Here is a 27661-nt window from a genome sequence, read left to right on the forward strand (position 1 = left end):
AGGCTCGTACAATGCTTACCTGGGCTCGTAGGGAATGGGTGCTAAAAGCATCGTAATGCCGCGATATACTGTAATCTTTATTTGTTGCTGCCAGCAGACGCAGGCGTACCGCCTGATAATTTTGATTTTAACGAAGAAAATAATCTAGGCAACACTGCGAGTAATTTGTACCGTGTGTTTGTGCAAGCTCAAGCTGCCGAGCGCGGCTTTAACATTTTATTTGCCACACAAGATGTGTCGAGAAGTATCTCGAATGGTTGCAGCCACTCGCATGTGCTTACACAATGTTCGAGGTTGCGTCTTCGTAGACTTTAAATTGACCACTGATGAGCGCAGCGAGTATTCATAGTTAGACGACCAGCGAGTGTTTTTGCTGCTATCGCCGCCTCCAAGTTGTTTAGTTCTCTTGCGGGCGCAAGTCAACCCAATAAAGAGTTGATTTCAGTGCTACACATGGTCTGTCCATTTGTCACCTGCGGCATTGTCACCGCCACCTGACAGTATGCTTAAAATAGGCAAACAACAGAAGGCCCCACCCTGCCGACAAATTCTAAATGGGCTAACAGCCCTTAATGCAGTTCTGTCATTTTAAAACTATGTAGACCATGAAAACTGTCCCACAGTCGTGGAAGAAATTCTGCCATGTTGTTTTCGCGGTCACGCAAGCGAATTGATGAAATCTTTTCGCATGCGCGCGCTCCCTAATGCTGGCAACCTTTTCTTTTTTTCTTTTTTTTTTTTTTTTTTTTTTTTTTTTTTTTTTTTTTTTTTTTTGCAGGAGTGGGGTTTTACGTCCCAAAAGTGACTGGGGCTATGAGAGATGCCGTAGTGGAGGGCTCTGGAAATTTCGACCATCTGGGATTTTTTTTAACGCGCACTGCCATCGCACAGCACACGGGCGCTTTACTTTTCACCATCATCTAAAAGCGGCCGCCACGGCCGGGATTCGATCCCGTATCCTCGGACACAGTATCGAGCGCCCTAACCACTGCACCACCACGGCGGGGCGCAGCGGATGTTACAAAACTTGCGACGAGAGAATAACCGTGCGCGATTGGCGTCCATGCAGGTGCAGCCAAGGGACTAGAAAAATAAATTATATCAAAAGCACCCCTAAGCAACGTAATAGCTTCGCGCAGTTTCATGTGCTGGCACCTGCCGTTATTAGCAAGCTTTGCCGATTACTGTAATATAATCGTGAGCGAAAGGCGAACGAGGAGGAAGTCGAAACTGTCGTGCAGCGGCACTTTGCTGATACCAGATGCAAAATTTTCTACTCGGTCTCAACTTAGCAAAAAAAGAAAAAGTGGTTTCTCTATTAAAAATGCGTCGTTGGGAGGGCAGTGCCGTCGCCCCTTCGCTTAACATTTGTCCCTATAACCTGTTTGGTTGGCTTTGTAGGGCTTAACGTCCTAAATCAATTCAGGCTACGAGAGACGCCGTAGTGGAGGGCTCCGGAAATTTCGACCACCTGCACCGGTAAACGTGCACAGACATCGCACAGCACACGGGCACCTTGCTTTTCGCCTTCATCTAAAAATGGCTGCGGCGGTTCGGATTCGCTCCCGCGCTCTTAGGCACAGCAATCGAATGCCGTAACCACTGAGCCACCGCGGCGCTTTCCCTAGAAGCAGTGGCTTATAATTAAAATTGTCATCGAAGCATTATGAATAGCTTTTGCCACGGTGTTCATGAGCAACTTTTTTTAGGACAATATGCATTCTGCACAGCATCCATCTTTTTTTTTTTTATCTTGGACTTTCAGTAGACATATGGTTATCACCGATTTGTATCGCGCACAGTTCATTCAATTACAGGATCCCAAAGCGCGCAAGCGTATAATTAATGCGAACGCATGCAACCAAGAAGACCATGCTTGCGCCTCCACCCTCGCTATCGCTCTACGCGCGGGGACACGACACGCGCTCGTTCGCACTGCAACAGGACGCGATTAAGCCACGCTCGTTCGCTCACACGCACGAGCGCACCAGAATAAAAGAAAAAAAAAAAGGACCGGCGCTGCGGCCGCGTGTTTACATGCACGATAACCGTGTGTACGCCGGGACTGGCCCGCGGCCACGCTCGCTTCGACACGCCTCACGACGACCGCCAGCGTCAAGGTCGCGCTGAGCGAGCGCGCAGCCAAAAGCGTCCTGGGCACGCGAAGGGAGCGAAAACGAAAAGAGCCGTGGTAATACAATTAATGAGCATTTTTTTTTTTTTTCACGCTCCAATCGCGCCGAGTTGGCTGAGTGGGGTTATGGCAAGCATCCATAGATACTTTCGTACGTGTAAACGGCTTTCAGCTGGCCTATAGTCACCCTCCTCCCCTTCGTTCTTCCCGTTTCGACCTCGAGTCCCCATTGGGTCGCTCAGATTGATGTTCGGGGCGTTGTTACGAGAGGTCGCGGGAAATGAGCATACAGCCGTATTTCGGTGAAAGCGAAAAATGGGAGAGAAAAAAAAAAAGTCTTCATATCCAGGTTTCAGGTCACGTCTAAAAAAAAAAAAAAGAAGCTCCAAATAGACGCAATTACTGCTCGGTTTTTCTGTCTGAAAGGGGGGGGGGGGGGGGGGCGGTCGCTTCAGTGAAGGGTTCTGGGCCACACCTTTGTTTGATGGATCGGAGATTTGTTGTTAGGATATTGAATCCGCTTCGTGCAGTGGGAAAGCCCTCTTATAGCCATTTTTTGTGCATTTATTAAATAAGTGCACTATAATTCTATAACGCTATAACGCTCACCTACAATGCTAGGAGATCTGATGAATTGTTAATAACTATCCGGATACTTCCAGTCCTTACTGCGTCATGCGCCATAACCAGCTCTACTGCTGTGAAAATATTCCTTTTTAAATGCATATTCATTTCCCTATTCGAACGCCTTCTTTGGTCCAGAAGGTTTCGTAAAAACAACAATATTAATTGGTTCATAGGAAATGAAAGACGCAGTATATGTTACATTTGTTTCCATGGGCACCTGACCGAGCCGTAATGGAAGGGAGAAAGAGGAGTGAAAGTGGAAAGAAAGAAGAGCCGTAGTGAAAGGCTTCGTAGTAATTTTGACAACCTGGGGATTATTAACCTGCACTGGCATCGCACAGCACACGGACGCCTCTTCCTGGGGTGGTGGTGGTGAAAACATTTATTGTTATATTTACAGAGAGGTATATTCACTAGGTGGGATGCCTAGACAGGTACTACATTGGCGTTTGGCGTAGTCCGGGCGCGCTGAGTCTCGAGGGCGGAGCAGCCGGACAAGGTCGCCTCCTAGTTTTCTCGGGTGGGGTTGGGGATAAAGGGCAAGGATGGATTTTCTGGCAGGCCCACACCATGTGGTAGGTGTCAGACACCTCCCCACAGTGCGAGCACAGCCCGTCAAATTGGGGATCAAAATGTTTGAGAGTAGCCGGGCACAACATTGTATTGGTTAGCAGGCGCAGGAGCACCCGCTCGTTAGCCTTCCCCAGCCCTTTGCACGGGATGGGAAGAGTTTGGTAAGTGGTTCTGTAATATTCACATATTTCTTTAAATTTGTAAGCTGGGCTGAAATCGCAATCCTGGTCCTCGTCGGGTCACGTGGGAAATGCCCGGAGAGAGAGCGCGCGGGCGGCGGCATCGGCTGCCTCATTCCCTTGGAGACCTTAATGACCTGGAACCCAAACGAGAGATCTGTACGCGGGATCCGAATGTCGACAATTTTGGTAGATGCGGTAAACTAGGGGAGCAGCCCACCCTTGCTGGACGTTCCGGCAAGCCCCTCACGAGTCGGTTATTATGTATTTGGAGGAGGAATCAGAGGCTGCGAGGGCGATGACAACCTGTTCTGCGTGGGTTGGTTACTGGGCCTTGAAAGTAAGGCCGTCTACTGTTGTGCCCTTGTGGATGACCGCGGCTGTGTACTACCTCCTAGGGTTCGGGTCGGAGACGTCCACGAAAAAACTCCTGGTTTGCTTCCATAGTTGCGGCCCAAGGCTTCCGCCCGCGCCAGGCGCCCACCATGGTCCTCTTTGGACATGTCGGCAGGGAGAAGCCGCACGTGGAGGACGCGTCTCCATTTTTCTGGAATGCGACATCTCTCCTCTGTGAGTTTGGTATGTTGGATGTGATGTCGGGCAAGAAGACGGCGACCCGACTCTTCCTTTGTCGGACGCGTGTACTGATTGGTGAGGTGGGCCTCCCAAAGCTCCTTGAAAGTATTCACCACACCCAGCGCCATGAGACGGCTGGTAGAGGTGGAGACTGGGAGGTCCAGTGCTCGGTCCATGATTTTACGGAGGATAACTTCGAGAGTATCCTCCTCTTGTTTCCGCAAGTGGAGGTAGGGAGTAGAATACAAGATTCGACTGGTCACGAATGCGTTCGCCAGCCGCAAGGCGTCCTTGCATCGTAACCCACCGCGCTTGTTCGAAACCCGGCGGACCATGCTACCCACCTGGTCCGCCACCTGCCGGAGCTTGGAGAGTATCGTGTCGCATCTTCGCTGGTTGTGTATAAACAGTTCAATAACTCTGATTTTCTTAGTTTCTTGAATAGGACCGCTTTGCAAGGAGAGATTGATTTGAGTCGAGCATGAGCGCGAGGGGGCGCAGATGCACGAATTCAGATTTCTGGGGTGAGCACTGGAGACCACAGCCGCGGCCATAGCGGTCCACTATGCAAGCAGCCGTTTGCAGGCTGGTCTCCATGTACCCCAGATGCCCTTGCGTGGCCCAGAGGGTGATGTCGTCGGCGTACAGAGCGTGCTGCACCCCTTCGACCGCACCCAACAGAGCAGGTAAGCGCATCATTGCAACGTTGAATAGCAGAGGGGACAGCACTGCGCTTGGCGGAATGCTCCTCGTGCCGAGCAAAAATGGTCCGTGTTCTTGATCCTGTATTCGGATATAAGACAGTCTGTCTGTGAGAAATTGTTTGATGTAGTTGAAAGTGTTCGTACCACAGTGCGTTTGGCTCAAATGCGTGAGTATGACCTCGTGTGTTACGTTGTCGAACGCTCCTTTGAGATCCAGGGCGAGGACGATTTTGCCATTTCTTGTGCATGTGATGGGGTTCGGTATTTCGCGGTCGAGTTAGAGCAGGGCATCCTGTGTGGATCTGTGTGGGCGAAATCCGAACATGATGACGCGAAAGTGTTGTGTTGTTAAGGTACAGCCGATCCCGCACCATCGTCTCCATCAATTTGCCCACACACGAGGTGAGAGAGATGGGTCGGAGGTTGTCCGTATTGTGCACATGTAATGATCGCGTAGCGCCACTGCCAGCTGCATAGTGTTTCCTTGAAATGAGTGTATGGCTTTGTGTAGGTGTTTCTGCGTTTCAGTGCGTGTCTGCGTTGGATTGATGAGGGCTCAAAAGAGCCGCCACGTGCTGCGGCTCGACATTTGCCTCGCCGCCGTGTTGCAACGGTCCACCCAGTTGGAGTCAGCGAGTTGGGCCGCGTACTCTGCTGCCTGCCGGGCGAGATCCGCAATGCGCGCTTTGAGCTTCTTGTTGTGTTTCTGACGGCGTGCTTCGCAGAGATGTAGGAGGTGGTTGTCCACTTCCGTAACTACCTCTGTGAGCTGTATTTGTTTCTCGTGGGAGTGAAGGTAAGCCATAACTGATTGGGACCAGGTCGTGTAGCCCTGATCTGTGACATTCGTGTTAAATTGACCTCGCGGGTCTCTTTAGTCGTGCGCTTAAAGAGGCGGGCCGCGATCCCCTGCTGATTGTGGGTGACTTCAACGCCCCTAGCCAGCTATGGAGCTATCGTAAGGAGGAAGTGCGTGGACGAATGCTGGCAGAACTGGCGTCCACATTGGGCCTCACCCTCCACACCGACCCAGCATTTCCCACCCGCGCAGGCAACTCGGTGACCCGATACACATGCCCGGACCTCACCTTCACTCGTCACCTTCACTTGCAACATAAGACACGCAAACTGGATCAACACCGAGGAAGCCCTCGGTAGCGACCACTGTATCCTCAACACAACCGTTTGCACACGCCCCCAGAAGCGCCCCACAACGAAAGCCTGCATTCCCAATTGGACCACCTTTCGCCAAAATTTTCCTCTTCGTCTCGTCTCCATCGAAGCAGCCGCCGGCGGTCGAGATCGAGCCTGAGTACTCTGGGACAGTGGTCGGACATCTTAAGCACTGCACTACCGCGGCGGGGCATTACATTGCGATCTCCAACAGACGAACATTGATGCCCGAACTACTCGCACATTTCACAACAGCAAATTCGGGTTGTGCACAGCAACACTTGATATCGGCGTCTCGACTGCGGCGGTGATGCCGCGGTGAAAAATGTGGTACAATAACTCTACTAAAACAGCAGACAAGGCACAACACACGACTGAAGAGAAACGAAAGTCGATACGGGGATGCTACATTGGTTACCGACTTCAACAAACGAAAATTCTGCGGCACATCGGCTTACCTGCATGAGGATTTTTTCCGACTTGAAAGCAGACGCGTGTTTCTGCACCAGTTGTACAGATGCCATGTTGACCGTCATGTCTGGAAAGTGGTTGATCGGCCAGATCTGCGGGGATGAAGAGAACACGCGGAAGAGCACGTTGCTATTAGGGCACTTGAATGGACACTGAAAGGAATACAAAATCTACCTAGAGGCAAGCATCCCACGATTTCATGTAATTTTTAGCCAGAACGCGGAAATACATGTCGTGACAAGCTACATGCAGCGACGCCATTTAAGAATTCCGGTAACTGAGTCCAGTCAGGGTGAACTACTCGGTGTTCACGCTCCGTCCAGCGTTTTCACATACACCATTTCCATGGGCAAGTGCCGTCGAAATAGGATCATAGCAGCGCAATCTGTGCTGCCGAGTTGAACGAATACGGAGCGCAGCTCAATTCGCATATTCCCCAGTACACTTGGGTGAAGCAGTCGCCCGCAGAAACTTCATAAGCGCAAGCTACACTTTTCGCGCTCCATCTGACTAGATGAATCGGGCGCGCCATGTATTTGGAGGGTAGGGCGCCATTATGGAATGAAAGTGCTGAACATTATTGTGACGCCGTATGCAAGGGGCAGTATGATTGGCTGTCTAAGCGGGCATCGTTTCCGTGTCTCCGACTCGCCGAGAGATCGGCCGTGTCATCCGCCCTAAAATATATATATATATATATATATATATATATATATATATATATATATATATATATATATATATATATATATAATAATAATAATCAAACGCCGCCTACTTTGCGTTAAGGTATATTGAAATTTCATCTTCGATCTCCTCAACAGTGCAGTCAGTTTTGTAGCGAAAGCTACACTAGGCTAGCAGAAGCGTGTTTCGCTGTGTCTGCCATAGGCCATAACTGCGCATACGCCGTAACTATGGCAACCAACTGCACAGTTCCACGGGGGTTCCGCCTACGGTGGTTCCGCGCTGCGCCGCTCTCCACCCCTGCGCCCAACGCAAGCTGCGCCGACTTGTGACGTCACGTGCCTCGTTATGCAACCTCACTGCGCATGCGCAAACCATTCGCCGGTCCCCTAAGCTGCGCTAAGCCTCGTTCATCGCGTCTGACTCCGTATGACCTCGTGGTGCCTCGTGGTTAACTGTGCAGCTGAACCAGCTGAACATATAAGCCTGAGCGTGTGCGCCATGGATGAAGAAGCGGACGGTGAGAGCGCGTGCAGTGTGCAGCATCTTCGTAGACTGCGAGAAGCTGCGTCGGACGATCCGCAAATCTTTGCTTGGCGTGAGGACGCCCGACAGCGTACAAATGAAACACGAAAGGCTAAGCGTGCGCGCAAGACGTCGGAAGAGCGGGAAGAACGTATCGTGAAGCGGTGGCGTCAAGACGCGGAGCAACAAAAGCGCCAAGCCGAGCTTCCGCTGTATATTCTGTCCTAGTTGAGCTCAGCCACTGTTTATTTTTTTTTTTTCGCCCAGTATTAACGCAGGTAATGTTTCCGAATGGTGATTAATATTCTATCCAAGCTATTCGTCGTCAATCCGCTGCACCGAGAAAACGGGAGGAGGCATCGTCTACACTGATAACTGCGCATGCGCTGTTGCTGTCTGGCCCAACATATGTCCTCTGTGCAGTACGTACGCCATCGATACATTTATCTTTTCCATTAGGTTAACAGGCAGTCGAGGAGATATAGAGCGACGAGGAACTCCTCACGAAAAGAGCACAAGAACAACTGTATTGATGCCTGGAGGGCGTTCGACACAGCCACGCATCGAGGTGAATTATAGAACATGATCGACCTTCATGTATGTCTTCGCATGCTTCGGTGCATGGCCATGCACCGAGGCCGCCGTCGCTCTGGAAAGGTCGCGGCTACGCGCTCGCATGTTCACCCTAACAGCTCACGATCTTGTACGTGTGGCAGTCATCGGCGGCGCCTGGTTTAAACCTACCATATAACACTGGATATATTACACGCGTGCACCGTGCACGGACAAGAGCCCGGAGCGCTACATGCTACTCTCGAGTGCGGTCACTCGTGCAAACTATTCGAGCCTCTGAAACAGTCGCCCCGAAACGCGAAGCTCAAAATGATAACGCCTTGCACCTACAGCAATAAAGAAACAACTCATTAAAGTCGTAACAAAACCTTGGGGTGGATTTACATTCACTAGTGAAAAGTCTTTTACATGGCGAAAAAAAAATAAAAAAGGTAGAATATGATACAAAAATGGCGTTAAAATATTCAATTGTGAAAGAGCATATGGCTTGCTAAACAAAGAAGATAGTTGATGCCTCCGTCTGTCCATCGCCAACACGAATCGCTGTTATCTTTTCAATCTGCGGTATTTTCTCAAAATATGCACTTCCTTCTGCGATGCGCTGTAACTCGCACAGTTATCGTCCGGTTTTCTCCTCAGTATAGCGCGAACTTGCAAACCCCTCCCTTCAGCAACATCTCGGAAACACGGCAGATATCCAGTTCGCTTGACTCCGAGGACAGTAAGAGCGCTCGACAGTTTATTGATTTTTTCTATACTATTATTATTTTTTTTTTGCAACAGGCATGCGCATTTCGCGCAGGTAACTAGAAATCCTTCCCTTGGCTAACTGCAGGCATTTTTTGTATATATTTGCCAAGCAAAGGGCGTCGAGCCACTCTTCCTTCACCAATTGTTTGTTTGTTTTTTTCTTTTCACTAAGAAACCTAAGAAACTTACTCCGTTTTTGCCACGCCTCGCGCCTTACCACAGCTAAGCTATTTAGCGCAGGATGCCAGGTACAAAATATTATAGCATATATGGGAGACTGCGCAAGCACTTACCCTCGAGTTCTGCTCTTCGAAGACTAACTGGCCCGAGACAAACTTTATCTGGTCGTCCGGGACAAAGGAGTGCTCGACCACGTGGTCATCCGTCTTGGTCGACCTGCACAGGCAGAGCACGAGCCTCGCCATTACCGCGTATACAGCCCGGCAGATCTGTTCGGGCGCGCTGCCAGAAGCCCTTTGAAAGCGATCGCTTTACCGTCTCTGTACCAGCAAATGGACAGATGAGCCATCCATGGAATATGGTAACTGTTGTTTTCATCCTTTGCTTGGAGAGTAATGCCGTATAGCAGTGTAGAAGAGTCAGAGGGACATTGGCATCAATTCCTATTTGCTATTAGTAAAACTCTATTCTATACATGCCTCTTTCTCCCTCTGTTAAATCTTGTCTGGCGGCAAAAGACGCATGCCGAAAAAAAAGTACTCGGAAAATTTCCCGCCACTAAATTCAAATTTTTGACGCCCGTACCGTGATTGCCGTGTTGAAACTTGAACGAAGTGGGTGTCTGTATAGCCTATAGCCTGCAGGAATTAGTTCTAAAAGATAATAATAATAATAAATTGTCAACACACCGCCGCTTGTTAGCGGAAATACCTCTGGCATCGACATCTGTATTAATGAATCTTACTTTCAATCTTTGTAGCTTGTAAATGGTCCGCTTTTCAGCAGAAAAAAAAAAAAAATCCATTATCACGGGGTACTCCAACGTCCCAGGCCAACTTTAATTTTCAACACGAGGATGCATCGTCGGGGGTGCCAGAAGGCTATATGTTGCCGCAATAAAATTCGACAGAGACGCTTAAGACTCCTTACTTGTAGGAAAGTGAAAGCCGCGGGTAAAATGTTTTCGTGTGAGATTTTCGACATGTGCTAATTTAAGCTCTTTCTGCTGGCATAGCATTCGTTGCTTGTGTTTACGTACTCGGTGTAGTTATCATGTGCTTCAAGCGGTTTTGTCGAAACCTCTGTTTGAAGTCATACAACAGGAGTACATATGTCTTCGATTCGAATATCTGTCGTGAACTTTACTCCAACTCAACTAGCAGATGTGTACTCTATAAGAGAACAAGTATTACGTCACCCGGAACGTTGCACGAGGAATGGTTGAATGACAATTTTGATACGCATGTCGGGAAAACTACCGCTATACGTGGAGGTCAGCCAGTGATGTGTATACTTTATATGTAGACGATTGATCTTTACATTGTTGTCTGAAGGGGCGGTGGCGTGGGTCGCAGATGCGTCTGTGTCATGATTGTTCGACATTATATAGCCTTAGCGTCACACGGCTGCTTGATGACGTACTCTTAGAGCCATCTCTGGGGTGCAACAAACAAGCCGTCGTCTTTTCTTGTAATCGGATAAGTAAGGCTAGCTTTCGCCTTAAAATCTGTAATTATTGCCTCTACAAATACACTGACAAACATTTCTTCATGGAAATAAAAACGCAGTATATGTGCTCCAAGCACGGTACGAATTTCAGGTCTTCAAAAGCTTATGTCCTAACATTAGACATGCACACATGCATCAGACATGGTAAGAAGTGAGCCTTCAGGGGTAATCATCACTGATTCGATCTCCACGCTAAAAGACGCGCGCTAACGTTATTTATCATACGCCAACCGTAGAGCATTGCCGCCGGACACTTACCACACCACCGTGAGCTTGATGTAGCACTTGATCTGGCCGGTCCCTGAACAGGCCCGACATGGGGCCACGCCGTCACCGTTGCATTTCCAACAGCTGAAGCGAGGGGAAAAAATGCCAGGTAATTTTTCGCTTAATACGAATGGCCAGAGTACACTGGCATGCGAGGTTTCCTTGTTCAAAAGCGCATTATTTTCCAAGAAAGAAAGAAAGAAAGAAAGAAAGAAAGAAAGAAAGAAAGAAAGAAAGAAAGAAAGAAAGAAAGAAAGAAAGAAAGAAAGAAAGAAAGAAAGAAAGAAAGAAAGAAAGAAAGAAAGAAAGAAAGAAAGAAAGAAAGAAAGAAAGAAAGAAAGAAAGAAAGAAAGAAAGAAAGAAAGAAAGAAAGAAAGAAAGAAAGAAAGAAAGAAAGAAAGAAAGAAAGAAAGAAAGAAAGAAAGAAAGAAAGAAAGAAAGAAAGAAAGAAAGAAAGAAAGAAAGAAAGAAAGAAAGAAAGAAAAGAAAGAAAGAAAGAAAGAAAGAAAGAAAGAAAGAAAGAAAGAAAGAAAGAAAGAAAGAAAGAAAAGAAAGAAAGAAAGAAAGAAAGAAAGAAAGACTCACCGCATCCGACCCATGCCGTGACACTGGAAACATCGATCGTGGTCGCCTGATAGACTTCGCTTCTGGCCGTCGCCCTGGCAGTAGTTGCACTGCTCCTGAGGGTGCCACCAGTGGCAAAGAAAGACGAAAAAAAAAAGGGTAAGCTTTTTCCCTCCCTCTTTCTCCCTTCTTCCAGCGTCTGTTAAGCTTTTGAATGTTTCTTGAATATAAGGGCGCTTTGTGGCCATACCGATTTCGAAACTATACTAGCAAGTCCAAACGGCAAAATTCGTCATTTGATTGGTCTAAATCTGGGAGGTTAGCTGACTGTCAAACCACCTGCGACAGTCAAGGGCGGCTCAGAAAAAAAAAAAATTCTTGCACAATGTCACCGATATTTAACGACAGAGCCCACCAGGAAAATGCTACCATACACAGGAGCGCGCATTTCTATCTGAAACACGATTTGAGTCTTCCAAACGCCATTGCTTCCGAAATGGCAGTGCATTGAGGCTAAATGGCAGGCTATGCGGAGTACCACAGCCAGATCTCTCTGTGTGTACATCGCTTCGCTTCCATATGTGGCCGAGTCGGACGCAGTGTTTTGAAGACCATGTTTCAGTTAGAAGTAGACGACCCTGTACATAACCTCCAGCGAATGACAGCAGTGCACGTGTAGATTTTGACTTTTGTTTTAAATTTTTTTGAATCTCATATACACGATTAAAAACAGCGATGTGGGACTGTGCCTTTCGAGTTTTACAGCGAGGATTTGGACGTGCAGTCGGAGAGAGAGAGTAGGGACGTACGTATCCGTTCCCATTGCAGGTGGCGCAGCGCTTCCGTCCGACGCCGCCGCAGGTGTGGCAAGTCTTGACCGAGGCCGTGTGGGGCACTTCGACCGAGGTCGTCTGGCACTGGAACGGCGTCGGAGGGGGCACCGACACGTCCCAGGGGCCCGGAGCGGGGCCCGCCGCGGGGCCGTCCACCGGTCCCCCTGCACAACAACAGTAGCCATCTTAGGGCGCTGGCTGCGGCGATAGAAAAAATTAAGTGAAAAAAAAAAAAAGAAAAGAAAAAATACGCCGCTGACATTCGTCCAATGACGTTTAAAACAAAGCCGCCGGCCAAGTGCCATACGCGCATGAGAAGTTACTGTTCGTCGTCTGCACTTAGCTGTCCGTTCCGTGCGCTCCCACCTTTTTGCTAAATCGGTAGAATTTTGGCGTCCTCCCCTTCCGTACCTTTAACCAATTTGTGTTTCGAACAGGGCGGCAAGTGTCACTCACCTGTGTACGGTTCGAAGCACCAGGCTGTTTGCCGCTTCTCGGTGAACGTCTCCAAGGTGTACTGGAAAGCGGAGAAGAATACGCGAACTTCACGTTTACGCAACTTCGATAGTGTCACGAAAAAAGAAAAAAGAAAGCGTTTCAAGTTGAATGCTCTCGTAACCTCGTTTGAGATGTCAGGTAGGAGTGTTATTATATCTTTCCGATGCACCCACCAACCCTAAAACAGTATTTTGATTTGACTAGTTTGTGAAGAAACATCGCTAATGAAAGGAAACGGTGCAAGAAAACGAGGACGAGAACACGCAAAAGGTCAGTACAGGCACCAACTACCAATTCTCAAAAAAACCGCTTATAACTATAAGGAAGAGACATAAATACAACAAACACAGGAAGCGTGCAAAGTGAACGAACATATTGAAATGCTCGCTGCTTGGGTTCCTATCGGGCGCAGAGTTCAGCTTGCGGAGTCAACCCGACCGACCCGAGGCGGGACACAACCCACAATGATGTCTGGCCCCCAGCGCTCAGCAAGCCCAAGGCCTTCTCTAGCGTACGGTCGTGAGCAAAAGTGGTATACAACACTCAGCCGGTGGCGGAGCTCGCGAAAACTGCACGCCAACTTCATCTAGCAACAGCTATCTGTGATCGGAACAATAGTGGCACTGGCCCATTTTATCCACATGCGCTGTAGCTAGGCGGCATTTTCACGAAGTTTTCCCGAGCTCTGTCACTGGCTCAGTGTTGTATACCACTTTTGCTCACGACTGTACGCATTGCACCGGGGCTTTAACGAACAATCCTCTCCGGCTCGTCAGCAGTCACGTAAGCCCAGCTGTGTCTATCTTTAGTTCACTAATTACCACGCTTCGCACCTGCAACCTTGGCATGAACGCCTCGAATTTCTAACGGTGAACGCCTGACTGTCTGGGCTTAAATGAGGACGGGATGCGCTGTCTCGCTGTTAGAGGCGTGGGATGCTAACAAATTCCTATAGGGAGAGGTGAAATGTCTCTCGCCAACATACATGAAATGGCAGCTGTCGGGCCTTCGGCCCTCGGCCGCGGCAACGCGACCACTTAAACAGCGCGCCAACAGCAGGCGCGGCAGGCGCCTCGCGGACCCTCCCCCTTTTCTGGGCGAAGGCAGTGGCCCTCACAGCATAGGGATATGGTGTAAGAGTTCGTGTCCGTCATCTCTCATCTTGCCGGACGTTTGCACGAACTCGACAACGTTGGGTTCACGTAGTCGGCTCGCCTTAATTGGACGGTAGGTCTCACGCAAACCCCTGCGGGTCGAGTAAGCGACCGCTGGGCCGGGCCATGTTAGCCCGCCTAAGTTTGACTCGCCAGGCCCCCTCCACAGATGTCATTTAATCTATTTTACGCCTGGTAATGGGATTATAAGTAAGTAAGGAATAAATCAGGAATCAGCAGCTAAGAAAAACCTTGTACTTCATTAGGGTCTCTTTGCATATCTTGTCGCCTGACTAAATACTTCCTGTCGGATTCATGTAAAAGAAATGTGATGAGCAAACGTCATAACTGAAGACAGGGATAGCGGAAACGAATGACTTCGCGCGATAGGTCGTCCTTACCACCTCCCTCTTGAGCTGTTTTGTTTGACGTATTCTATTTTTTATTTAATTGACTACACGTAACGTCCAATTTCTACATGTATTAATATGTACATGTATTCATATGCAATTATGTATAATTATGCTGAACGTTATGTATATTGCCCAATAAGTTGACTCGATAAGTTAAAAGCAAAGCAATAATAGTCATTTACACCTGACATCGGTCATTGTTTAGTACTACAGTATACAGTTTTGTTAATGTGTATTTGTTTATTTTCCTGCCCTAGTTGCTTTTCTAAATCTCCAATCCGGTTCTCTTGCTGGTCAAAACGTTTGGACACCCTACAGTACAGGACAAGGGCACGTCATGCAGAGGACTCAAACGTCCAGTCCTCTAAAACATCCCTTATACGGCGAGCGCACGAATAGTTAGAATGTAGTGACGCGTGAAACGAAAAAAAAAAAAAAGTAGAATTGCAAACTGATAATGCGTATTATTACACGGACGACGCAAGTTAGCGCCGACTACGTATGAGGCCAGGTCGTTTCCTGAGGACATGCGCACAAAGATAGCTTCCATAAATGGAGACCGTGGTCGCATTCATTACACCTTGAACACGTGCCTCGACCATATAGCTAATTTCATTGCAGCATCACCTTCTATCTTCCTCCCACCCTCTTCTACCAGTATGAACTAGGCGGCCAGCTAGGCCTGATACGTGTCTCGCTAGCCGGTTTCTCCACCTCTTCTAGCACTAAATCGTTTTTCATGTCTCTCTATTGATCAGCCACATCAAGGGCATCAAGTACAAACATATCTGCGTGCACAAAGGAAATAAAGTAAACCAAGTCTGTGCAACGGTCTATTTGCTGCTACCGCATCTTGTGTCCGCATCTGCGCTTCCCACAAAACAAACGCAACAACCGCCACGCTCCAAACGACTGTCGCCCGCGGAGTCATTTCGCGCACCATCCGTACGCCTAGCAGCGGCGCTCTGTCCGGCGCACGGAGCTGCCGAAAGCACGCGTGGTCGATATGTCAACGGTCGATTAACGGCGCCCAAAAACCTGCTCCGGCTTGCGTTTTTCAGGCTCGATATAAGCTACCGACGCTGCCAGGCGCCAAGCGGACAAGCGCCGTTCCCTCGAATATTCCCCTGTTGATCGACCAGCGAGTCGACCATCGACCACCAAATGGCTGCCAGTGCGCACTCCCCATATAGTAGCGGAGCTATCTCTCGGTTTACCGGCTTGGTTAGGAGCGAAAATGCTTCCTGGCATCTATACAGATGCGAGCAACAATAAAGGGAGCAGTTTTTCTCGCACTCACGGCGCGAATTGATTTTTACTCGTTGAATCGAACTTGAAAAGGCACATTAATGAAATCTTTAAGGCAAATTATTAACAAAAACTATAACTAAAACTTCCTTCTCTCTCATACTTGGAGTTAGAGAAACAGTGAAAAAAAAAAAAATCCTGGGGCACTTAAGACTCTTTAAGAGCGATAAGGCGAAATCTTGGGGGCTGATTCTAGTGTAGTGTTTATTTGCCAGATCCCCGCTGATCAGATATGTGTGAAGCACTGCAGTGCTTCTTCCATGCCGAATTCGAGGTGAGCATCTCCACTCGGCGGCGATGGCGCGCGCTCGTTGCTGCGCTTGGTCTTTACAGTTGCCGGCAGATGGCGTGCGCCAAGCGCTCTCCCCAGCCCTCCCGAAGACCATGTTCAACGCGTCGTCGCTGTGCCCCTACGTTCCCAATGATGATGGGAGGGGAAGGAGTTCGATTCCTTGAGGAGGATAATTTTTTTTTCCTTAAAAGATCACAAAGAGCCCCGTCTATATCCCGAGGATTCCCGCGGAATCTCGCGGGCACATCTCGCGAGCGCGCAGATCCTGCAAACACTGATGAACCTATGAAGACATTTTAAATAAAGTGTTTTTCTCTCTTCTCTTTCTTCTTCGCCATAATAATGTAACGGCAAGACCGGCGTTGAGACACGTGCTTATCCTTAACTCCTCGGCAGTTATATGTCCGGAGAGAAGCGGGAAAGTGAGTGGCCCAGTTTGCCCCAAAAATGGCGCGACGATAGCCTGAAGCCGGTATTTAGTTTTCATATAGAGACGAGCAGGGGAGTCAGCACTCACGTGGAAGGCGGACGTGTGGTCGATCTTGGTGATGGCCATGTCTCGCGCGCACGCCTTTCCGTAGCAGCAGTGCTTGGCCACGTGCTTGGTTAAGGCTTGCCGGGCCTCTTGCTCCGTCACCTGCGGAGTGCTGCGAACACGGGCACCATCCTCACACTCACTGTGCAAGGGGAACCATTCGTCGAGAAGGCATATGGATAGGTGCTGTGGCATGCACTGGTTATATATGTACGATAATGTTATCGTGTCTTGCATTTGCGATGAAACCAATTTGCTCCAGTGCTCTTACAATAACCGTTTATGGCCTTCACGCGTGTCTAGATTCACCGTAAAATCACATTACGGCTTTTTTGTATGTTTGTGTGCACACAACTATCACGAAGTTGAAACCGAGTTCGCTTGAAGTTTGCCCCGGTGGCCAGCCGAGCTATAGAACGACTATGTGCACAAATTAGCAAAAAAAAAAAGATCACCTCCGCCCCGCTAATTAAACACTACAGCTGCCTTTTTTGTTTTTATTGCAATGGCTCTGAAGTTATTTGGATTGGAAGCGCGCATACATCGCCTTCGTTAGGACCTGCAGCGGGCAACAATGTATCCCGGCGTAAGTGAGAACGTTGCTTCTATTCGGACACTCCAGCTAGAGAAGCAGCGGCAAGAACGTTCCCCTGTGTGCAGGAGTAATGTGCTGCAGTTTTGAGAAAAGAGGCGGAAACGTTCCGCTCGTGGAGGCAGATGCGCTGTTGACACGTAAATCCCTCAGCGGCTGTTTCGCCTGCTCCGCGCTTGTGTGTGCGAACCCGTGTTCACGCGGGCCATTGATCGTGCTCTTCGCGCCAAGAAGGGGAACTGCGATCTCACGCCAACTGCGTGCCGTGTTTACATATCCCTGCCAGGAAATTACTTGCGGTCAGTGATCTCTGCCCCGTTCTCTCCTATAAGAGAAGTGCGCAGATAGAGTTTATTTAGCTTGCACTCATCGGTAAGGCTCCAACGGCCTCCGCTTGCGGCGAAAAAAATCTGGAGGTTTCGCCGAAGCGTTGATAATAAGACGTAATATATATTCTGATGCTGTTAGCTGTTCTCCTCTCCACACAAAAATGGAGCAAAACCGTCGCATTGCAGGCTGTAATGCCGGCGGACGTGTCGGAATTCGGCCTACTCGCACGTGCACAAGTTAATCGCACAGGCGTTACGTGCTTTGGGTCGACCCGATGTAGGGTCTCAAATACCACCCGCGCCGTCGCTCCCTAACCTCCACTCCTAACGCAGAGCCTGGACAAAGCTCCGTTTAATGTGGAAATAAGGGTACATTTTGTAATCACCACCGTCCTAACAAGCAGCAGTTAAAAAATTTCCGCTGTAGTAAAAAAGACCTGCCCATCAACCCCACGCCACCTGTTCTGCTACAGATACGGCCTCCCCATCCTCCATTAACTTCCCAATCTCCTTCACGTGACGTTCCGCCGCCTCCCACTACACTCCGGTTCTCTGCGAATCCATTCTGTTACTTTGAAGAACGATCGATTACGTTGTCTTACCATTACGAGACCTGCTTCTAGATTGCCTATTTCTAATATTTATACTAGGATATCGTTAAGTGGCGGTTGATACCTGACCCAAAAGCAGGCTGGTATGGGCTAGTTGGTTGCTATCCATGGTGGAAAAAATCGTATCACAGAAGGAACGTAGGCACAAGCGTAAGGAACAAACATGACAGGACAGGCTCCCGTCCCTTATTTGTTCCTTACGCTTGTGTCTACGTTCATTTTGTGGTACGAATTTTTTCACCATTGATACCTGACCGTTTAAGCTCTCTTCCTGTCTCTCGACGATCTCGACGTTACATCTATCAATTTCCTTTTCACAGCTGCTTTTCGTTGACCTCCCGGTTCCTGCCCCATGCTCGAGTACTGGCTGGCACTTTTCCGTTGACGAAAGCTGAAAAGCTGCAGGTATTGATCATGTGGAAGTGTTCGATAAATCATGCAGGAGGAGAGCGCACGTAGAGCTAAGTCAGTCACGCGCGGCGAGAAATGCCGTGGGTAGATAAACCTACCATGGTAGCGGCGCTCGCTTAGGAGTATCCTCTTCTTTCGGTGTCGAGGGCGCATAGGGAGGTGGGACGTCCACTGCGAACAGAGCACACATCGAGAACGCATGAACTCCAAACTCGCTTAACGAAGCAGGTGTAGTACTTTGAGGTGATCAGGTAATCTGAGAGTTGTAGCACCGCCGAGACGTACGAGCGCGGACGTCGTACACCGTACCAGCTGGGTGAAGCGTGGTGCTAAACTCTACATTATAATCGAGGGTGTTTCTGTACTTTAGAATTAGTGATAAAATATGGAAGTTTCATACTCTTTTAACAGAGTACTTTCTAATGCACTTGTATAGAGAGGTTTAGCCAAGTCTTATGGCGATTCGTTGCCGTTCTACACCAATAAGATGTTCGAAGGAGGAGGACGCGTCATTGCCCATGCGCAGTAGGTAAGCATCCGCTACGCATTCTTCGACTATGCTAAACCTGTATAGCTTGCTGAAACGTAAGGCTACGTAAGGCTTTCTGCGCACGAAAATATCATCAGTAACTAAGCGCAAAAGTACGGCAACGAAACTGTTCCTAACATAAACTAAGTACGCACTTTTATTTATTTTTGGTGGGAAGGGGCTGTCACGTGACACGATAGTGCAGGGAAATGAGATTACATGTGATCTTTGACAAAAACTTCATTATGTATTTACGTATAACGCTCCAGGTGTATGGAAGGAGTTTACAACCGTCATAACGCTAATTGCTTTATATGAAGTAAACTCGGCTCACAAATCCAGAGCTCCAGCTAGACATCATGAAATCAGTTGGCGACACACATGTGACGTCCAGCATGCAAATGTGCATAGAACTAAAAGGTGAGGCGGGAAACAAGGCAAGATAAACTGTGCGAGAGAAAAAAAAAAAGAAAAAGAAAATATGACCAAGTTTTCTCCGCTCCCCGGACCGCAAAAAGCTATGCGCGAAGCAGCAGCAGCAGCAAAATCGCAAGCGCGGATGTCGTTCCAAGTGGTCGAGCGCTCACCGAAGCCGAAGACGCACGGTTCCACCGTCACTACGACGGGCGGCTTGCGTTTGCCGAACTCTACGGGCTCGAAGAAGATGCTCGTCTGAGCCATTCTCGCGCAGGCTCCCGTTATCAACCTGTGATATGTAGGACTAGAGCGTGGCGCAGTCTATCTATACAACTCACACCCGGCCGCTCCTTTTCCAGGAGACCGTCCGGCGCGTGAGTCGGTCGGTCGATCGGGCGAAATAAACGAACGCAGATTTCGCCCCCCCCCCCCCCCCCCCCCAATTTTTCCTTCCTTTATTTTCCGCTCATCTCTCATGCATCGCGTTTTTCTTCTTACTGTCTCCTTCGCTGCGAGGACGCACGGCGCTTGCCTTCAAACCAAGCGCGTCGGACACGTGATCACCTTAAACATGACGACAGAGGGAAGGACGGAGAGGAGAGGGGGGACGACAAGCAGCGAACGAGCGCGCGTTGTCGCCGTCTTCAAAAGTGTCGAATCAAAGCAAAAACTAAAGCGCTGCAATAGCTTGCGCCACCGTGACTGTTGTGCGCGTGCCGCCCGGCCTCTCCTCATTGTTTCCCGACCGGCGCGATTCCGATAACAAAGGGTGCTTTCTTCTCCTCCTCTCTGTTTTTATTTCTAAAGAAGAACGACGGGACTGATGCTATGTACACCGGAAGCAATTATTAGGACTGTCGAAGGGGTGCACGGGTAATACGGTAAATTCGGGTATCCTGTGTCTCTCCTAAAACGAGTCGGACCTTCTCCTTGATTTCGCTTTTCCTTACGTTGGTTCGTCAGCCTCTATTGTTCTTCACGCCTCGTTCTAGCAATAGTTCGGTGCAGTGGTTTAAAAGCGTACGGGCTGAATCTGATCCACCAATAACAATATTAATGTTCGTGTTGTCGCCGTGCAATAGATGAAAAAGACAGGGTGTCTATAGTAAAATCTTCCTTCTCGCAGCTTGACTAGAATAGAAAGCTTGGAGAAATGTTTCATCGCCGCTTCGTAGCGTACAGCCTCTACAATTGCCTAGGTGGATGCAATGAGTTTTATTGTGGAAGCTTTTTGAATACCTGCAGCTCCGCCTTTCAATGAAGACACTGTAGTTATGAAAGGAATCGATAGAACCTGGCAGGCTAAACCGTCGTGCGCTATGAACAGGGTCGCCGCATAGAACAATATACTCCACGTAGAGTTTCACGCGCCGTAGACGACACGGATAATGGAAGTCCGGTTAACCATGGCAGCAAGTGTAAGTGTCGCGGGACGCACCACTCGGAGACAACCTTGACTTGGAATGACGTATGTGGCGCATGCAGTCCGTGTGCGCGTCACCGAGGCCCCATTTCACCACGTGGCCGCCAACTCGTGCACGTGTGATATACAGGGGAAGAATATTGTCACCTTGCCGGCAGCTGCGGTCATATCAGAACTCTTACAGCGCGGTGGTGTCATCTTTGCAGGCGCGTGAAACAGAGGATACCTGAGGGCCAAAGGATAAGGTATCATCGTTTTCAGTCGAAGAACATATATAACGACCGTAACGTGGCTACACAATAGACGAGGAAGACTCCACCTACATGCTGGCGCACGACGAAAACGCGTGCGCAATTACTGTCCCATCTCCTTGAACTGCGAGAAAAAACTATAGATCAGACCGACACGAAGTAGAACCATACGTTAAGGTTCATAACAGTAGCTCCGTGACGGTGCACTCTGTCGTGCTGTAATAACGCGCGCTAACTTGGCAAGAATCTAATTTTCAGCAATATACGCTTCGTATTCTATGCATGTCCGTTACTACTGCTTTTCCGAATGCGCTTCTTGGGCAATAATTTTCGCAGCGAAAAAGAAAAATGGACGCCAGGTGCGCGGGCATGAGAAAGAAATGCATACGGTTTGCTGAAATATGTCGATCAAAGTAAGTAAAAAACAAAATTGAGAACAATGGCGCCCAGCAGTCTCAGAATATACGGTTTAAACAGATGCTCGTCTAGAACCGAGTCACGCTGAACATTATACGCTTGGTTGCCTCTGAACGAATGAAGCCAATCAAAATCGCGCAGTTCAGTCATATTGTGCTTCAGAGCACGTAACGGAGGTAAGTGTAATTTGTCTTCAGCTGGTACGAACTATGAGCCCAGAGGGCACTGGCTACATCCACTTATTGGAAAAATTTGATGAAAATGGATAAATGGAATAGAATAAATTCGATTCGATGGAAAAGAAACAGAGTGTGGAATTATACCGAAAGTGGAAAAGGCAGATCAGGAAGGAAGCTTTCCTTGGTAACTCAAGAGGCAGTGCCCTACGTTTTGAAACTAGATCAGGGTGCCTTAGAACACGCAGCTACAAAAAGAAATTTAACAATGAAGATGACGCATGTGCTGTATGTGGTAACTCCAGTGAAACAATTGACCATATTATACTCGAATGTACTGGTATCCATCCGGAAGTTGATGCAGGCGCAGTCACTCTTCCTGAAGCTCAGGGGTTTAGAGATACCAGTGGCCGGGTGAATAAACCGGCGGTGAAAGCTAGCAAAAAAACGACTGGAAGATTGGTGGCTTAAAAGCAGAAAAGTGACATAATGCTAGTAATGTAGAAACAAAAATTCAATAAATAGAATGATGGTATAGGTAACCAATCTAAAACAATAATTAAGATATAGGGAGAAAAATGAGCATGATAGCTACTGCTACCACCCCGTTTCAAAGGGGACGCTCCTATATTCCATCCATCCATCCATCCTATTCAATTTGGGAAGGAGGATGGGGAAGGGGGAGGGGGAAGGGAGGGCAAGGGCGTACGTGTGTCTGTCTTCTCTAGTATCGACCGCATGCAGTCGTATTTTGTAGGCTGAAGTCTCATTCACCAGCGCAACGAGCAGTAGTCGAAGCGAGGAAAAGCGTATACTGATGTCAGCCTCTGCATTTGGCATTGCTCGCAGATATGCGGCGTTCCGTCGCTCATACATATACGCAGAGTTTGACAAAAGCCAACGTCGAGAGCCTTCGATTGTGACGCAATGAGTATAACTCTGCTGGTATTGCGTCCGCGCGTGGATGTCAGCATTGTCAATGAAAAGCAATATGCGTCAGTGCGTCTGCTGTACACAAATGTCCAGTCGAGGTCCGAGAGAATGCGACCATTGTATTTCCACTGTATTCAATTTCTACCCTTTCTGCCCTTGGCGGCAATTTTATTCAGCGGAATATAAATGAAGCATGTGAATCGTGTCTTTATGCGGTCTGTATAGGATCTTTCCGCATGGCATCTTGCATTGGAGTATTCCTGTATATCAGCATGCAAGCGAGTCATATTAACGGTGACAGCTTGGGACTGACCACAGAATGACCCTTTCCGCTGCTGCGTCGTAAGTTTCTTATTGCTAATAACTTTCTCTGTTTCTTAAATTCATTCGTTATTTTCTTTTATATTACTACGCGCAGAAAATCATTACTATACATAGCTCTCTCTCGCGACAGTGCAGAGGCCGAGACACGAAACTAGACAAACACGGCGTCTGCGTTCCGCAACTGTATTTGATCCTTTTAGCAGTTTTCTTAACACGAAAAAAATAACCAGCCCTCACTTCTACCTTTCAAGTTCTAGCACGTCACATAAAGATCGATCAGTGCGAGCGATCGCACGTTAGCGTAGCCAGCGATATTAGATACGCCGGCCCAACGCCGACACAAAGCAGACGAAACGCAGACTATATTATATCCCGATACATGGCGAAACGCGCACAGACGTGCGCATGCGCGAATGAGCGCGCTCCGTGACACTGACCGGCGTCGAAGGAGGCCTGTTCGTATCCGTCCACTTTATCCATGAGCTCGAGCGGGGGCGCCGAGGGCTCTGGTTCGTCGTCCATCGCGAACGATGCATGAGACCCTGCAGAGGGCATAGAATGAGAAGAAATAATACATCATCATCATCATCATCATCACCATCTTCATCAACGTCGTCATCATTACATACATCACAATCACGAGTGTCCTTTACAACGTGAAAGGCGGCGCGATGGGAAACTAGGACACTGCGCAAGGAAAGACAGCAGTAAAAATGTTGAGACTAGCAGAACAGAATGGAGCGGCTGAGGCGGTGGGAAAACCAATCCAGCCGTGACGTTTGCGTAAATAAATAAATCGCGGACCCCCATCCCGTCAGAACCTATTTTTCTTCGCAGCACGCTTCAACGACACCCCCCCCCCCCCCCCCCCCACCTTCCCCCGTTCAAGTCTTGTTGCTCGTGATGTACACGTTGGATGTTTGACAAGGTGACGGGTCAAGTGAGGTGCCGAGAAGCCCTATAACAAACAAAGGACGGGAGAAGTGCCTCCTCTGCTAAATGCCCGCGGTTATCGAGGGAACGTCTTCGGAATGGACAGCAACAGCTGTAGAACTGTCCCTATCATTTCTTCGCTGTATGAGGGGAAACCAATGTTAGCTTGGTCCATAGAGTTCGACACCCCAAATCGGCTCAGGCTATGAGAGACGCCGTAGTGGAGGGTTTCGGACATTTCGTCCACCTGGGGTTCTTTTAAGTGCGCGGTGAACGCACAAAACACGGACACCTTGCTTTTAAAATTTAATAGCCTTTTTAATGCTATGCATGGCTGTCTACGGATAGCCCACAGTTCAGCGATTGTGACGTCAACAGACAGAGGACATATGAGGCCAAGATCTAGGCAAGCAACTTCCAGCACCACTACTTTATCTCAAGATTAACGACTAAGAAATGTTCGGGGCCCTAAAAAGCAGCACTTCGCGGACAGTGATAGTTACAGGCCTCGAACTAAACAGCCGTCATAAACGTTTTCGTAGGTAATCTTGTTCTCCATACTTAAATGTTATAGGAAGGCGCGGTTGAAAAGTCAACAAGGCAAGCTCGAATAGTATATAGCTACCCGCCGCTTATTTTGGCACGCGAACAGCAACCGGGAAAGTATAAAGGCCATTGCTAACCGCTTTTTACCGTTGATAAACATGCACTCGGGAGACGAGAGCCAGTTAGTTTTTACCACTACCACTTTGCCGCAAGGGGAGAGTTGGGGAGTGTGTGTATGTGTGTGTGTGGGGGGGGAGGGAGGGGGGAGTTTTTGCAAGCCGTGTACTTTTATCAAACCGATGCAAGCAGGAAGTGACCAACGCAAAATTAGGTGAGATAAGAAGCCGTCGCTTACAAAGAATGCTGCGAAGGAAGTTATTATAACTGAGAACGCAAAAAGAAATACGAGATTTCTCAGTAAGCGCCGAGGATGAAATGGAGCAGAGTGAAATTCACACTGGTCATAGTTATGTCCTGACCCTTTTTCGCGCACAAACTCGAAGCAACACGGGAATGGACACGATGGCAGGTAGCGTCAGGATGAAGTAATGATTACGTGTCAACCCTATTACATTTCCACTGGTTGCGTTTATCAAATGCGACTCCACGCGCTCGCTGTCTTCATTGTCCGCCAGTTAATCTGCCAGCAAAGAAGCTGATTGACCATGAAACCGACCACGAAACACATTTGACGAACTGGAGTTCAATTATAACCTCCATTTCCGTCGTTGCTTGTGTCTTACGCGCTGCACAAAGACGAACAAGATACCAATCGTATGTCACCTTTGAAGCTGGCCCTCTTGTAGCTGGACGTGGAAGACGCCACGCTGAGTTCGCGATTGATCACACGCCGGGTGCAGGGCGGCGGACGCTTGCAGCTCGTCTTAGTGCTCCTCATCGTGAATGGTAAACCAGCGGGATATCTCGCGAGCTATACCTCCGATATACACACCACCAAGATGAGAAACCCGCAACGCGCACGAGCTCTTAGTCCGTCTTCGAGACTGTGGCCAACCAAGCACACTTCACCAGAACAAGGCAATGATCAAAATCACGTTAGAGTTAGGCCGGTTTTTCTGTTCTTCTCAACGGCTTCTCCGAGACACCACACTCAGCGCACTACGAAGACTGATTCGAAGCTTAAACTTCCTCAACGAGGCAGAGCTGCTTTTCCATGGGCAACTGGCGCACATGCTATTACCCCGAGAGTCGCTTTTAGCAGTCCGCGTTTCGAGTTAGAAGAAAGACGGTTCTATGAGAGAAGTATCGACGGTTCACAGTGCCAAAACGGCAAGCTGCTCCTGCGCCACAACGCCGAAAACCTGATGAATGAACCGGCGAGCTCCGCTTCGTGCGGTGCGAGCCAAAAAGTCCTCCTCCGAAATGCGCAATCGTTCGTCTCGGTCCCCGGCCTGACGCACGTTTGTCATCACGACATCGCCTCCCCGCTTTCTTCCGGGAGACAAAGAGCCTCTTGATCAGCGCCGCAGTTGCACGATCCCCGATCCGCTTCGGCGGTCGCTATCTTCAGTGTAGCTGGTGGTACTTAAGTCGCCGTTGTGTGCGTCGAGCTCGCTGAGGCGACGAAAGACAAGAAGTCCTCTTAACTGCACCCGTAGCGGTTGTTTGAAAACGAATCTTCCGCGCAGCCTTCGCGACCAAGTCGGAATCGAGAACACTTCAGGTCTCCAGAGGAATCAACGTCGATGGCTAGCGGACAAAGGAGATCGTTGGCGGTATACCAAGGCTTCGTGTGCCACCTTCGAAGCAATTGTCACGGAGTAACGAATTTGCTAGCGCAAAGCGCTTTGGTCCGTCTTAGCAGGTGCCCGACCCCACCGTTTCCGCAAGAGTGAGGGTCCTCAAATTCTTTGCCAGTAAAACACAGTGTCAAAAGGCTTCGATGATCTAGAGATGTCATATGTATTTCTCAAGCTGCGCAGAGCGACGCACTTTGCTGAAATGCATGTCACATGCTGCTTAACACATCCGTTCCTTTGTTACTGTGCTCTATACGGTGCTGCCAAGCCCGTCTGCAGACACAAGACGACGGTGATGTACGGCAGTGTCGACGGACGAAGTCTTAGACACTCAGAACCAGTGCGCCGAAGAACACGCCGTAGATAAGGTCGATAAAGTAAGTGGTCCACTGCCAGGAACAGCCTCCTTCGAAACGCCTCCAACCTGGCGCCACAATGAAAATCCCAATTGGCACAGGTCTTCAGCACGTCCCTCGACAAGGCTATGCCGATGGCGGTTCCGGATGGCTTGCGGGCATCCGCGGCGCTCGACGACTCGACTGAAAGTCCGAGCAGCCAGTGCCGCTCACCGGAGGGGTTCTGTCGGGCTCTCAAACGCCGTGTGTGGCGTTGGACGCGGAGAGAAAATATGTGGCGCGTGCGCCCCGGCAGCCGCGAATCGCTCGCGGGGCCTCCTCAAGTCGCCTGGGAGAAGACTTGGTGGGGGCGTATGAGGGAGGGATGGCAATGAACGAGAGCGTTTGGCTGTTATACATTCAACGAGAAGAAGGAAAAGGAAAAGGTACAGCGGAAAATCAAATAAGGTAAAGAAAAAATACATCTTTTGGGGCCGAGGAGGAGGGTCAGATTCTCTCGGAAACCGGGCCAACCGACAAACTCCCGGAGACCTCACCACACCGCAGCAGCCGACGGCCTCGCTGTGGCTTATTTTTAGGAGGAACCCCTGGTCCCTCTCTCTTTCTGCTTCCCTTCATATTTTTTTTTATGCTCTTTTCTGCCTCCTTTGATTCTATGTATACTTTAGTTTTCACGGAAGTAAAGGCGTGTCTTTCTCGTCTCACCACCTCCTCTTACCTAATCCCTGGTGATCAGCGTAATCAATCTGGGGTATGCGCTATACTTGAGCGGGGGAAAGACCTCGAGGAAAACTAATGGGAAAAAGCAAGCGTATGTAAACCGCTATTTGAAGCGGAGGATTCAGATCGCGATGTTTATGCCGGCCATGAAGTGACAGCACGCAAGCTGTATTATTATGACAGTTGGAAAGGACGCCACGAGCAAACAACGAAAGAGTCGAAGTGACGCAGCAACGTGGCTGCCGCTTCTTCCTCCCTGCGTGCCAGCTTGCTTGCACCCCCGTTCCGCGTGCCGCCAAGACGTTTCGAAGGGACGCGAGGACCAACGTCGTAAGGTACCTTTTTCCGCGGGGACTTTGCTCTTTATCCCGCGTTGGTTCCGAAAACGGCCGTGAGCGATGACGGCCG

General features: G+C 49.0%; 1 protein-coding gene across 1 annotated transcript in view; it reads right to left on the reverse strand.

The window, feature by feature from the left end:
* The window catches only part of LOC146208600 (protein SSUH2 homolog), a 67675-nt gene that overhangs the window by 17851 nt on the left and 22163 nt on the right, over window positions 1-27661 (reverse strand). The window contains exons 3-11 of the mRNA XM_084595264.1: window positions 23376-23480; window positions 18567-18639; window positions 16508-16637; window positions 12782-12842; window positions 12302-12489; window positions 11514-11608; window positions 10920-11012; window positions 9266-9368; window positions 6425-6529 (exon numbers count right to left, since the gene is read on the reverse strand). Of these exons, the coding sequence (XP_084451390.1) occupies window positions 6425-6529; window positions 9266-9368; window positions 10920-11012; window positions 11514-11608; window positions 12302-12489; window positions 12782-12842; window positions 16508-16637; window positions 18567-18639; window positions 23376-23480 (953 nt within the window). The remainder of the gene's footprint in view (window positions 1-6424; window positions 6530-9265; window positions 9369-10919; window positions 11013-11513; window positions 11609-12301; window positions 12490-12781; window positions 12843-16507; window positions 16638-18566; window positions 18640-23375; window positions 23481-27661) is intronic.

The sequence above is a fragment of the Amblyomma maculatum genome, chromosome 1 (assembly GCF_055883805.1).
Source record: "Amblyomma maculatum isolate TAMU_Amacu chromosome 1, ASM5588380v1, whole genome shotgun sequence".
NCBI classification, from domain to species: domain Eukaryota; kingdom Metazoa; phylum Arthropoda; class Arachnida; order Ixodida; family Ixodidae; genus Amblyomma; species Amblyomma maculatum.